Source organism: Nilaparvata lugens, chromosome 2 (assembly GCF_014356525.2).
Source record: "Nilaparvata lugens isolate BPH chromosome 2, ASM1435652v1, whole genome shotgun sequence".
Lineage (NCBI taxonomy): Eukaryota > Metazoa > Arthropoda > Insecta > Hemiptera > Delphacidae > Nilaparvata > Nilaparvata lugens.
Window position 1 is genome coordinate 21,676,121 of NC_052505.1, and position 15,159 is coordinate 21,691,279.

A 15,159-nucleotide genomic window follows, 5' to 3' on the forward strand; every position below is an offset into this window, starting at 1 on the left:
AACAATACTATGTTATTTTAATTATTTATTGCACGCAATCAGTAGTTCATTCAATAGTGCATAAAAATTGCATTCAATGAGGCATGCAATTAATAGTCTACACAGCTTTTTTACCAAGTTACATTGAGATATTGAATTGCATGCGTCATGACATGCAATTTATAATCTTTCGAAAGCTGATTTATGATGAATAATTATATAGTCTGATTTTTACTCTAATATTGTCGTATGAAGGAGGCGTCTTTTTCCTTTTATATTATCCTTGAAATGAAAAATTTCCAAAAACCTTGTATATACGTCGACGCGCAATTTAAAAAGGAACATACCTGTCAAATTTCATGAAAATCTATTACCGCGTTTCGCCGTAAATGCGCAACATATAAACATTTAAACATTAAGAGAAATGGCAAACCGTCGACTTGAATCTAGACCTCAGTTCGCTTGGTCAACAATGCTGAACTTTCTAAGAAGATGGCGGATTTTTGTACCAGGATACGAGCCGAGATTCCATTCTGTATCTATTCTGTGCCCATACTATGCCGTTTCAGTCACTTTGGAGCATTGGAACATCGTATGTTTGCAGTAGAGCAGTTTTTTTTAGAAACAATGAATCTGTAGTCACGTCTTTTCCGTCAATATTTTAGAGTTGGACGTCGAGGTCCATTGCCTCATCGAAATACTGTACTCCGATGAGTTCCAGCGTTCAGAAGTACTGGTTCTGTGATGAAAAGAAACCACCTGGTCTTCCCTCGTTCAGTTCGTAGTTCGGAAAATGTTGATCGAGTCCGAATATTTACGGAAAATACGTTGCACCGTAAATACAGATTCAGATTCATTGTTTCTAGAAAGCTGCTCGACAGCGAACACACGATTTGTTCGTTCCAACGCTCCATAGCGAATAAAACGGCTTAGTATTGACCGTTGGCCAGCATTTGTATAAGGTCAATACCCCCTCCTGTCGCCGAGTACTAGCTGTTCAAAAAACATGCGTTTCCTCTGGACTAACCTGTACGAAGCCTCGCGCTGACGACACAGCATGCATGACGAGCATGTGTGTACACACAAGTTCAACACACTTGTCCTGTTGTTAGTGGCCACCCTTAGCAAAGGTTGTTTAAATATCTTAATAAATTCTTAGCCATTTGAAGCAACCATCTTTATTCACGTAGATAACAAACTAAACTCAGTAAACAACTTATTATATTATCAAACAGTTATCATGTGATTAAGTAACATCACATGATATACAAACATCTTCCCCTTTTGCTACCTCAAACATTTCCTTTTTCAACCTTTCCTTTGATTTCATCGTCTTCTTAAAAACCTCTCATTTCTTCTTAATATTCTTCCACTATTGGACTTCACCACATAGGACCGTGGGGCATCAGCTTCATTAATAACTACTCCAGGCTCCCATAATTTTGTTCTCCAATCTTGGAAATAAATGGGCTGATTTTCTTTGAAATAAGAAACATGTTTCCGTGACTGCTTATCGTATGTTTCTTTCTGTTGAAATTTATGGTTCTTCATTTGCACTGCTATTTCTTCTCGAGGAAGTTGATGAAGTTTTAAACTATCTTGAGGATTAGGGAACTTTGTTCTTATCATTCGACCAAACATTAACTGAGCAGGAGAATAATTGAGACCCGCAACACAACTATTCCGATAGTTAAGCAAACTCAAGTTTAAATCGGTTTTGCTTTCAGCACACTTTCTTATCATAGTCTTTGCTCACCCCCTTTTCAGCTAAGCCGTTAGACTGAGAATAACGAGGACTTATTGTAATAAATGATTGACCTTCCTCTTGTTTGCAAGCTATAAAATTGTATACATTCATGATCTCATTCTTCTTTGGTAAACAATAGCTCTCTAATATTTTTAACATTGATTCTACCGTTTCTGGCTCATCCACATCTTGTAACGATTCATATAAAATCAAAGCTTCATTGCCTAACAAGTTTTTAAATCTTGCAACTTGAATTTGGTTGGATTTTTTATTTGTTTCAGTCGCTATAAAATAATTTACGATATTTTTCTTGAATAATTCGAAATTTTGTGAAACATTTTCCCCGTTGCATAGTAACGGTTCTGGCTTGTTGAATTCCATGTTCGTCTTTTAAGAAAAAATATAATAATACGATAATTACCCAATCTCATTACTCACTCAATCCTGTCGTTGTTCACTCACTCAATTATTCTCCTTTTCTGTTCAATTCCTTGACTGCGCCATGTTTAAATATCTTAATAAATTCTTAGCCATTTGAAGCAACCATCTTTATTCACGTAGATAACAAACTAAACTCAGTAAACAACTTATTATATTATCAAACAGTTATCATGTGATTAAGTAACATCACATGATATACAAACAAAGGTATACAAAATAAATTCGCCTCTGATACTAGTTTTTATATTATGAAAATAATTTTAGAATTCACTTATTTCAGTGCTGCAAAAATGGCTCTCGTTGGTCTATCAAACACGCTTGCCATTGAAGGTGCCAAGAATAACATCCACTGCAATGTAATTGTCCCCACTGCGGCGTCTCGGCTCACTGAGGATATTCTACCTCCAGGTGAGACATTCACTTCATCAAGATCTCATTTGATCAAGAATCAGCCCGGCTGGGCAACATCAAGATTTCAGTTCGTCCAGTTCAGTTTAGTTCAACAATGGATACGGTATCATACATTAAGGGCCGATTTCCGAGCTCGGGATTTATAATTCACTCGACAGCTGATTTATGATGAATAATTCTATAGTCTGATTTTTACGGTAATATTGGCGTCCGAAGAAGACTCCTTTTCCTTTTGTATTATCCTCAAAATGCAAAATTTCAAAAAAACCTTTTATATACGTCGACGCGCCTTGTTTCAAAGTACTTGTATACAAAATTTTATACAAATCAGGCAATAACTGCGACTGTAACTGCAGTACAAACAAACAAACAGACAAAAGCCGATTAAGTCGAAACTAAGACCTCAGCTTCGCTTCGGTCAATTAATTGTTAAGATCTTGAAGAAGTAAATATCTCACCTCCTGGAGGTAAAATGTCTTCAGTCGACCGGTATTATTTGATAATTTTACAATTTAGGGCCGGTTTCCGAGCTCGGGATTTGGCTAAGTTCTAGACTTTAAACAGCTGGTGTCAGAAAATTAGCTTTCCAAAACGGGGCGTAGTCGCAGTTTTTATTTTCTCATTTCTATAATTGGAAACGTTTTTCTTTGACGAAATTAAACATTTCTAAATAATTCAAAATAGCTGATACTTTACACTATTTTCTCTTTATTTTATTCTGTGTTTAATTTTCTAGTTTTTTGAAATTTAATTCAAACGTGACTTTGAAAAATGATTACGACTACGCCCCGTTTCGGAAAGCTAATTTTCTTACTCCAGCTGTTTAAAGTCTAGAACTTAGCCAAATCCCGAGCTCGGAAACCGGCCCTAAATTGTAAAATTATCAAATAATACCGGTTGACTGAAGACATTTTACCTTCAGGAGGTGAGATATTCCCTTCTTCAAGATCTTAACATTTAATTGACCAAAGCGAAGCTGAGGTCTTAGTTTCGACTCGATCGGCTTTTGTCTGTTTGTTTGTTTGTTTGTAATGCAGTTACAGTCGCAGTTATTGCCCGATTTAAATAAAATTTGGTATACAAGTACTTTGAAACAAGGCGCGTCAACGTATATAAAAGGTCGCCATTGATCAGATATCAATACTGCATGGAAAAAATAGGGATATTGTATTCTCATTTAAAAAAGATTAAAACAATAACTAAAGTACTTTTGTTTTTATTGACCTTTCAAATAAGTAAGTTTCTCTGGCGCACCGTGTACATTCATGAATTCATGCATAGTTCTCCATTCATTTATCTTTTTCTATTTTTTTTTATTTTCTTTATATTCTCCATTCATCACTTTCATCTTCTCTTTCCATCTGAAATAATCATTAATAGAAACGTTTGTATTGTCATTCATCACCTAGGCTTGAAATACTTGTGGAAAGATGCGTTTGTAAATAAATGAAGCTATCTACTATAGAAGGCGGTTGGAAAAAATGCATGACAACAATGGTGTCCTATAATTTCCACTGACTAAATTACTAAACGTAAATTACATTACGGCAAACTTGTAATATTGTGAAATTAAGTGGGTATATTGTAGTTGTTTTTTTGTGTGTCTTATTTTTCAGGTTTTTGAACTGGAATGAACTTTGATTCGTACTTTCAGATTTTAGTGTGAGAATATTTGACCATGTTTATTGAATTTGCTAACTTATTGCTTAGTTGTCGAAATTAAAGCAATTATCGTGCATTTTTCAAATATAGTTTCAATTTCATGTCGAAAAAGCCACTATATTTGAAAATTGTACGAGCATTGACCTTTTCCAAGCTTAGGCTTTTCCTCTGGAAGCTATGCTCGTGGAGGGGGAATAATTTTCAGTGAAAAGGCGACAGTTCGAATTGAGACGTAACCGGGAAAACATGTAACGGTGTGCGAGCCTCGGTCCTCTGAATGGATTTGTTTTCCATTCAGAGGGACAAATTGACAAGTTCTCGTTATATTATCATTAATTTTGATCTAGTTTGAAGAAGAAACCGATAAAATTAGTAGAAGTAGAATTAGGAGATTAATTACGTGGGTGAATCTGAGTAAAGTGTAGTGAGTTTTCTTAAATCGTATGTGAGTGTTTCTAAGGAGTCGACGTTTATATTGTTATAATGATGAGTGCCGAACTTATGTTGTTTTTCTTATTAAGCTCAAAATTTAGTTTCATAGAATGACCGAGCCCCAAATTTAAATACAGCAAGTTAGCAAGTTCCCAAGTCTAGAAATTGAAAATTAAACATGCCTTCTGTCCGAAACTGGATTTGTTTGAAAATTTGACAAGTTACATGACTTTTATTAATTCGTTTTTATTTAATAAACCTGAGGTTAAATTTTAAAAGTATTTTTCATTGAATTTCCTGGCTCGTAGTTGCTAGTTGCTAGAATAGGCGACAATTAAATAATGATGATAATCTGTGCATTTGTATGAACGAATCCACTGTAAGCTCCCAACCAATCATGGATTCAAACATAAGTTTAGTAGTATAATTTCAGCAAATATTGTAGAAGAGTAGAAACACGCCCCTTCCGTTTACAAACTCATTAAGGCATCTTTAGCAGCAAGCTTTCTTGTAGTGCACAGTGAACTATACCATAGCCACCTCTAATACAAGGCCTCGGCCTTCGATATTGCAACGTCGCAGTGTAGGTCTAGAATCTAATACAAGATCAGCTGGTATTTTTTTAAATTTTTTTCACCAATCATGTATTAGATTCTAGGCCTACACTGCGATGTTGCAATATCGTAGGCCGAGGCCTTGTATAAAGCTGCGTACACATATTCGCGCTTCCAACCCGCACCGAGCACGCTCCTCCCTCGTACCGCCCTCGTACCACCATCGAACCACAGTCGCTCCTCCCACGCACCCATCATGAACGTTACGGAAGATGTTAGATCTTCTCGCGTTCCCCGGTCGAACCACTGTTGCTCCCCGGTCGATCATCAATCGCTCTGCTGGAGTGACGTTCGGTTGCGGAGCAGAGCGAAAGTCTGTACGCACCTTTAGAGGTGGCTATGACTAACTCATGAATATATAGAGAGAATAACAGGTTCTTTAACTCGTTTATTATATTTTTGAAAATACTTTCAATGAACATTTTCTTCAATCATTCTAATATGTTTGCATTACAATACTTGTTGTCTTTACATCCAGTTTCATTATTTTTGTCACTGTTTCAACTTTTTACTGTAAATTGTTTACAGATTTCTTTGCTGAGTTGAAGCCTGAACTTATAGCTCCTGTAGTTGTGTGGCTGTGCCATGAATCTTGCGATGAAAATGGATCAATTATAGATTCTGCTGTTGGGTGGGCATCCAAATGTAAGTATTCAATTCACATGAACTTTCATGAATTTTATAGCCAAAACCTTGCTGACATTTAGAGAGATCTTATCATTATCTTATTATATTAGAGCAATTTCTGTATATAACTTATTTACATTTTTATATCTGGTTATTTTCATATCTGGCTATTTTTATATCTGGTTATTTATGTTTCACGGATCTCGAAAACTGGTCTAACGATTTTCACGAAATTTGGAACATAGTAGGTTTATGATATAAAGATTCGATTGCACTAGGTCTCATTCTTTGGAAAACTCGCTGAACGACATTAAAAGGATAATTCATCCTTGGAAAACAGATGATAATTTCTTCGTCTCTCGATAACAGAAGATGCGTGTGCCTGTGTGGGAGAGAGAGAATTATTTCCAGCTGTGTAATCATAATCAATCAGCGAGAAATTTTATCTAGCTAGACAATTTTTAAACGATTTGATCAACATAATCTGATTTGTTGACATGACATGATAATCCTCCTAAACTAGAGTATATCATTATTTTCAAAGTTGATCATTATTTGACAATTTCAAGTGATTAGTGAGTGTTATTTTGTTATTCAATTTGGTTTGTATAATATAATCTGCATTATAAATTTTTCGTTTTCAAATGTTTGAACAGAAAATTGAACCTGAATTCAAGTGTATGGAACATAACCTACTTTCTGGACTATTTATAGTGTATAAATCAAAATTCGGGGAAAAAATAGTTTTGGGCTGTGCCTGTTAGTACTTTCCCAATCATTTTAAAGAATTGTGATCGGTTTATGAAAAGTCAATAAATAAATAACGAGCGAAGCTCGGTGCCCCGATATTATTTGAATTAAAATAAATATGCCTTATAATTAAATGAATTAAAACCTGTAATGAGGTCCACGGTATAAGACCCGCCGCAAAGTAGACCCACGCCAATCCACGAAAAGCAACCCACGTCGTGGGATGTTTTGTAAACCATTGCTAGGCTTCTCCAGACATCTGTGTAATGATAATAATACATGCAATGAATAATCTACTTGTCAGCTGATTGATTATGAATAGTTCTATAGCAATGGTTTACTAAACATCCCAAGGCGTGGGTTGCTTTTCGTGGATTAGAGTGAGTCTACTTTGCAGCGGGCCCAATGTCAGTGTTTGATTAGGAATGGTATTGCTATCCTTGTCTATCATTCAACGGAGCGGATAGCGCTATCTCATTCTCGCTTTGCTCTGTTGCCAGATCGTCTTTTAACAATGTAGAATTAATAATTAATTAACAGAATATTTCATCTTAATTATGAAAATTCGTTATGAAATTATTGAAAAATATAATTTCTTGCTCAATTGACCGAACGTAGTGAGGTCTATGTTATATGCTGCTGTGTGGACTATTAATTGCATGCCTCATTGAATGCAATCTTTATGCACTATTAAATGAACTATTGATTGCATGCAATAACGCATGCAATTAATAGCCAAAATAGCATAGTATTGTCTCTCGACCCTTCTCTGCTTTGAACTCGGGCTGACCTGTTGCCAGTATGTCTTGAAGGAGATTAGCTTTTGATGTTTGCATTTTTGATACACCAACCCCAACAGCCATTAGCCGTTTTCACACCGATATCCCGCCGACACGACATACAGACAGGATTTATTGTGATGGACAGTATAAAAGGAGGCTGTGGTTTATAACTGTGCGAGGTCTACTGTTCACAGAACTACTAGTTATTAAACGAAAATACAAATTAAATGCAGTCAACATGGTTATTTACAACCGTCAACACAAGAATTCGTTTATTTATTTATTTATTTATTTCATTGACAATCATAAATCATAATTATAATATATAATATGATTGGGAGAAGACAACAGCATAGCCCAAAACTGTCTTCTCCCAAATATTTACAAATAAAAGTTTCAAAAAAGAATGAGGTTAATATTTCACTTTTCACTTCAAAAAGTCTGATTTCCACTTCAAAACTAATAAATAAACTAAAAATCTTAAATTTTGATGATTAAAAACTAATTGAAAACAAAAACATTTCACTCAAACATCTACAAATTGGATTTTTTTTATGGGCTATTTTATCTATTGATTCAAGATACACAATAATTATTCATTAAATAATTATCTGTAATTCTTGCTTAGGTCAAATTGTGAGAAGCAAAGGCTCGATCATCAGGCATTCTATCGCGGATAAAGTGACTCCAGAGTCTGTCCAGAACAATTGGAGAGTCATCACAAACATGGATAAAGCATGTAATCCAGGATCTATTCAGGTTTGTCAAATTATTTTCAGTTTTTCAACTTCTGCTCTAATATAATTTCATACATAGGTTTAGGACACTTAGGCCCGGTTGCAGAACAGCCGGTTAAATTCTAACCGTGATTAATTCTACGAGAACCAATCAGAGAAGCCGTCTTTTCAAAAACGCCCTCTCTCATTGGTTCTTATGGAATTAATCACGGATAAAATTTAACCGGCTTTTGTGGAACCGGGCCTCAGAGTCGTTTCAATTGTTGAATTTTGCTTCCATTTAAGTTCAGCAACTACCTCTAAGTGGGGTTTCACACCAAAGCTGGGCCGAGCCGAGCGGAATCCAAGTGCGCGCTAACTATGCAGGATTTAGTCGCGAGCATTCAATTCAACGCCGGGCCGAGCCGAGCGGTGCTGGGCCGAGCCGAGTGGTGCTGGGCCGAGCCGAGCGGTTTTTTGCAGTCGGCTTGACGCCCAACTCGAGCGTTTTCGGCCAAGCGGATTCTGCCTTCTTTCAGTTTAGTTCGATCTTCCCACGTAGTGAGTTCTTACTACAAGGCTAGAGAACCTACTGAGTGAATCGGCTTCAGTGCGAACGCAGGCAGATTCCGCTCGGCCGATCCGCCTCCGCCTGATTCCGCTCGGAAATGGGCCTAAGGCTCAACTCACACTTACGCGACTCAAGTCGAGAAGAGACTGCGACTCCAGTTTCTTCTCGACGCAGCATGTGTTTTCAAATGGTGGTGACACTCAGACCAGTCGATTCAAGTCCTCGCGACCTCACGACTGTGAAACTGAGTCGAGAATCGACTCGACATGTTGGTCGAGCCTCGACTTGAGTTGCATAGGACCGTGCATTTTTAATGAAAGTGAGGTTATGTTAGATGAAAGTGATGTTCTATCATTTTAGATAATACAATAATAGGAATTAGATAAGACAATATATTCGTAATAATTATTATACAACTTGTTACATGCGCAGAAGTGTCAAATTGGATCTCATATTTTTAATAATGTGAGGTTAGAAATGGAGTAGCATGGAACAAAGAACTTGAAGAGATATAGACCCACAATGCCTATGCCTTCCCAATGATAGCTCTTACTTGAAATTGAAGGCCGCCATTGGGGTATTTTAGCACGAGATATTATATAAATAATATTTGTAATACTATAGATCACAAAGGCATTGGTGGCATTGGTATGTAATAATCTTATGGGTTGCCCCCTCAATGGCGGATTTCAATTCCAAGTACGAAACTAGCGCTGCATGTGAGTCTATGCATCTTTAAGGTCTTTGGCATGGAACTAAAGTAGTGACAATGAGCAAGTGAGTCGTAAGGTCGGGAGACTGGAGTATCCTCGACTTGAGTCGTACGATTTGAGTCGAGGTAGTGTGAGTTGAGCCTAAAGGTGCAATTCCTTTGTGGAGAGACGGCGCGACACGCGCACCTTTAAGCAGGTGTGTCAAGACGCGTGCGGCTATAAGCAGGCAGCACGTGGCGCGTCATTACAGCTGTCACGGCTGGAGCACAAAATCTATAAATTTATTAGATTTAATGATTCATTAGATATGTATCATAAAAGCAACATTACTAATTCATCTGTCGCCAAAACGTTCTTCATACAACATAAAAATCCAATGATTGAATCATTCAATGAGTCATTGAATCGAATGAGTTTTATTTTTATTTATTTTTCCTCCACCTACTGTCTAAAGTACTTACTTTACTCCCTGAAACCTAATACTAAAGTGACACTTTTTCGCTCTCGGTAGTAAAAAACAGAAAAACTCCCTAGGGAGTAAAAGTGATTCCATTTAAATAACATGGGGTGCATCTCTATATTGAAACTTACATTGTAATAGGTTAGAAGGTCTAAGCTCAGATGAGAAAGCATAATAGAGGTGTCTGTCATTGAGTCAACTGAATTCAATACCACAACCAGAAATTTGATTAACTCATGAAATATATGTTTGTATGATAATTATTATATTCTTAATATTAGTAGATGATAAAAATTAATACAATTTTTAAAATATTTTATTCTATTCAAAATACCAGCCAACAAATATTTTTGATCTGCAATTCAAATCTGAACCGCGTGATCTGGAGTCAGCCATTTTTGGTTGCTGCTCAGCTGATATAATTGTTACAACTTTTGCCGATAGATAGCGCAATCGGCAGTGCCAATCAGACGACCGGTTTTTAGGTTTTAGATTTAGGTTATGTTGTTAGGAATCATTGTCACCAATACGTAAGTTATTAGAATGATTTTATTTGCAGTTTCTATAAAAAAATGTAGATGGAGGAAAAATGTTGTGTACATCACAAGCGAAAAATACTTTTTCTCCCTCAGGAAAATTGCTGCCCTCGGCTTCGCCTCGGGCTTCAAACTTTTTCCCACAGGGAGAAAAAGTCGTACTTTTCATAGATATACAAATAACTATTATTAATTTATTATTTTACAAAGGCGACTTTCTTGAAGTATTTTAAGCCTAGGTGATGATGATGGGATGAATGATAATACAATGAAGGTAGAGTTATGAATAAATAAAAATTATAGGTTGTAGGTAAATTATAGGTAATTTGAGTTTGATTTGATTAAAAACCTAATATAATAGAATGATTACATTCAATAAACTCTCAGAACTTGAAAATATTGAGCTATTAAGAAATTTTTTAACCAGAAATAAAACAAAAACTATTTCACTGAAAGCACAGCTGTTATAGTTCATAGGTTATGTGCTCTAGCCGTAACGTCTGTAACGACGCGTCTTGAGCTGAGCTGCCTCCTTATAGCCGCGCGTGTCTCGACACGTCTCTTGGGAATTAGGCCCGCCTCAAAGTAGACCCACGCTAATCCACGAAAATCAACCTCTGTAATGATAATAATACATGTAATGAATAATCCACTTGTCAGCTGATTGATTGTGTATAATTTTATAGCGATGGTTTACAAAACATCCCACGGCGGGGGTTGCTTTTCGTGGATTAGCGTGGGTCTACTTTGCGGCGTGCCCGACACCTTTACAATATATATTGATACCTGATGTATTTCTAGTCAATTCCGTTATTAGTAGACTCCTTATAAGTCACAGTTCTAATAGTCAAAGATCTAATATGAAAATACTGTTTTATACTGTAGTTGTACTGTGAGTGATGTTGTGTGCTTCTCCGTAGTAAAAATATGGTTGAAAACATTACTGAGTGCCGGTTGCACAAAAGCCGGCTAAATTTTAATCGTGATTAATTCCACAAGAACCAATCAGAGAAACCGTTTTATCAAAAAGGCCCTCTGTGATTGGTTCTCGTGAAATTAATCACGATTAAAATTTAACCGGCTTTTGTGCAACGGGCCTTAGTCTTTTGTTTATTCAAATATTGTATTCTTGAGCTCATTTACTTTGTCAATCTTTATGATTCTTGTTGTGAATAATAGTTCTGTAATGTTTAATATCAATTTATATATTCTAATCTGTAATGTAGAAGCTAAAATTGAAGCTCAAGGTTTTTATTTTTTAAAGTTACAACTTTTATTTTATTATCTTTTTTCATCAGGAAGCTACGGCTGGATTGATGGAACATCTGGAAACTATGAAGAATCACGCAGACCCCAACACACCAAAGAATATCGTGAGTATGATCGTCATGAAGCTGTGATTTTTGGAGTGAGTTTAGTTTTGATTTTGGTTTCTAAATTTCTAAATAATTCAATGTTTTCAAGTTTTGAAAACTTTACAGTTTACAGTTTGGTGCAATATTTTTATTCTTTTCGTTTTTCAATCTAATTAAATTCTAAATTTTGGTCTGTATATTTCTGTACTCGGAATTTGATTGAAAGTGAAGCAACACTTTTACGCAACATAAAGCAACATAACCTAACTTTTAGACATTGGCTTACTACTATCAAAATTCGGGAAGGGAACAGTTTTGGGCTAGGCCTGTTGGTCCTTTTCTTACCATGTATTTGATTTGTGCATTTGTTAATGTGAATGAATAATTGAATTTTATGAATTGAACACTATTTGTGTGTACTTTTGAGCTTGTCTGTTAAATTTCAGTCATAATAGAATGCCACGAGAAACAATCACAGAATCCTATTATATTAAGCGAGCAATTTCTGTATTTATATATCTGGTTATTTATGTTTAACGGATCTCGAAAACGGCTCTAACGATTTTCACGAAATTTGGAACATAGTAGGTTCATGATATATAAAGATTCGATTGCATTAGGTCTCATCCTTGAGAAAACTCGCTGAACGACAATAAAAGGATAATTCATCCTTGGCTGAAACAGCTGTGGATAGTAAAAAAGTGAGTATGTGACAAATCGAAATATCGCATCCCCGAAATTCATAAGATGACGTATAGCCTGCTGTGAAATAAAAACACGATCATTTTAGAGAATTGTTTTCTGTTTATCAATAACGAGCGAAGCTCGGTGCCCCGATATTGCTTTTTTGAAGGCTTCTCTGATTGGTTCTTGTGACATTTAATCAAAGTTGAAATTTCACAGACGTTTGTGCAACCAAACCTTAGCCACTAAAAGGGATATGATTATATTTGAATCACCAAGACCAAGAAAAATTGAAGACGAATTTTTGATCACGGTATTTAAATTACCTTATTTTGTATAGCAGGTACCAACTACGACTCTGGGTCCCGGTTGCACAACAGCCGGTTAAATTTTAACTGTGATTAATTTCACGAGAACCAATCAGAGATGGCCTTTTTGATAAGACGGCTTCTCTGATTGGTTCTCGTAGAATTAATCACGGTTAAAATTCAACCGGCTGTTGTGCAACCGGCACTGAGACTTCATGTTACAACAGCTTTTCAATGTGATGATTCTTTTCCTAAGTTATATACAGAATTTCCTTTATGCTTTGCAGGAGGAATCTTCATTCAGCTTTACGGCTAGAGATGCTATATTATATGCACTTGGAGGTATGCTATTTTAGATTTGTAAAAATTATTTTCGAGACAATTTTCTTTTTTGAAATTAATTTTATTTGCCAAATACAAAATACAGGGTGATTATAAAAGGACTCTACAACTTTGTAAGCACATAAATATTTATTGAAATTACTTACAGAATTGAGAAAGGTGCCATTTTGTTGCAAAACACGTTAAGTTTAAGGTGTGGCCGTGCTATTTTGGTTGGATGTGACAGCCATTGGTAATGCGACATACATCCCACCGATAATCGATTTCTTGCCACACTCGTACCAGCATATCAGACTTAACTTGTGCAACCGCAGCGATCCTATTTCGGAGCTCATTAAGATTTGTCTGGTAGAGGCTGAACATAGACCTTATCCTTAATAAAACCCCTCAGGAAGAAATCCATCGGTCTTAAATCCGGTTAGCGAGGTGACAATGCAATTGGCCCTGCACGGCCAATCCAGCGAAGTTGAAAGCGAATGTCTAGAAAATCCCAAACTTCTCCGTGGAAATGAGGTGTTGTACCGTTATGCTAAACAAGATGAACAAGTGCCCTTTTACTTTCAGCATTTATTTATTTATTATTTTACAAAGGCGACTTTCTAGAAGTATTTTAAGCCTAGGTGATGATGATTGGATGAATGATAATACAATATTTTTGACCTTATTTTTTATTTATTTATTTATTGAAAACAAGAATATGTGGAAGCAATGATCCATTTTGCTTCCATTACATTAATCGTTTGAAAAACAAAGAAAATTTGAAGTAAAACTGAACAAATTAATATTGGAAATAAGAAATTAAATGTAGAAACATTTATGATGATGATTATAAATATAATACAATAATATAAAATGCAATTACATCAAGTGATTATACAATTTTAAGTAAAACTTCAACTGAGTTGTGGTCGATGTTGCAGAAACGTTCCATGATGAAATAAAAACACATAGATGTTGTCAGTTTTCTACACTTTAATTTGGTACACGACCATGGTTTCGAAACCATGGTCGTGTACCAAATTAAAGTGTAGAAAACTGACAACATCTATGTGTTTTTATTTCAACAATTTTAAGTATTGCACCAAATACTAAAATGAAAAATGAGTGAAATGAAATAATACTTGGAAATAAGATTAATTCTCCCACACTCTATGGATCAACGACAGTTCAACTCTCCCATACTCCCTTCCATCCAGTAGGGCCTCTCTAACTTCACGACGAAACCGACTCCCAGAAAGGTGAAATTAGTCAATTCTGTCCGCAACCGTATTGAACAGCCTGGGCAGCGGGTGCACCATCTCATTCGCACGGAGAAGTTCGGATTTTCTAGACAATTGCTTCCAACTTCACTGGATTTACCATGTAGGACCAATTGCATGGCCACCTCGGTCACTGGATTTAACAGCGATGGATTTCTTCCTGAGGGGTTTTATTACGGATAAGGTCAATGTTCCGCCTCTACCAGACAATCTTAATGATCTCTGAAAATATCGGATCACAGCGGTTGCACAAGTTACGCCTGATATGCTGGTACGAGTGTGGCAGGAAATCAATTATCGGTGGGGGATGTATGTTGCATTACCAACGGCTGTCACATCGAACCAAATTAACACTCACACCTCAACCTTAAGTGTTTTATAACAAAATGACATCTTTCTCAATTCTGTAAGTAATTTCAATAAATATTTATGTGCTTACAAAGTTGTAGAGTCCTTTTATAATCACTCTGTATAAGCAAACTTGAAAAAATATAAGAATATGCTAATCTACTAAAGTAAATACATAACTTGAAGTATAATACAGAAACTGCTTATTAATAAATTAGAAATAATTATTAAATAGTGATTTGATAATCCTTGTTCAATATTCATTATTCGCTTCCATTAATACGAATTATCAGTGAATAATGTTGCATTCAATCTTCATTGTAATTAATAAGTTTTTATAATATGTGAGATTTGTTGCATAATTAGCTGCTATACATACTATTTATTGTAAATTCGTGTATAAAGCAGAATGTATTGTGACT

The 15,159-nt window shown here is 35.8% G+C and overlaps 1 protein-coding gene across 1 annotated transcript in view; it reads left to right on the forward strand.

Moving 5' to 3' along the window:
• LOC111057072 (peroxisomal multifunctional enzyme type 2) overlaps positions 1-15,159 on the forward strand; it is an 85,640-nt gene that overhangs the window by 22,467 nt on the left and 48,014 nt on the right. Inside the window, exons 6-10 of the mRNA XM_039420779.1 lie at positions 2,448-2,575; positions 5,815-5,931; positions 8,074-8,204; positions 11,740-11,814; positions 13,076-13,130. Coding sequence (XP_039276713.1) covers positions 2,448-2,575; positions 5,815-5,931; positions 8,074-8,204; positions 11,740-11,814; positions 13,076-13,130 — 506 coding nt within the window. The remainder of the gene's footprint in view (positions 1-2,447; positions 2,576-5,814; positions 5,932-8,073; positions 8,205-11,739; positions 11,815-13,075; positions 13,131-15,159) is intronic.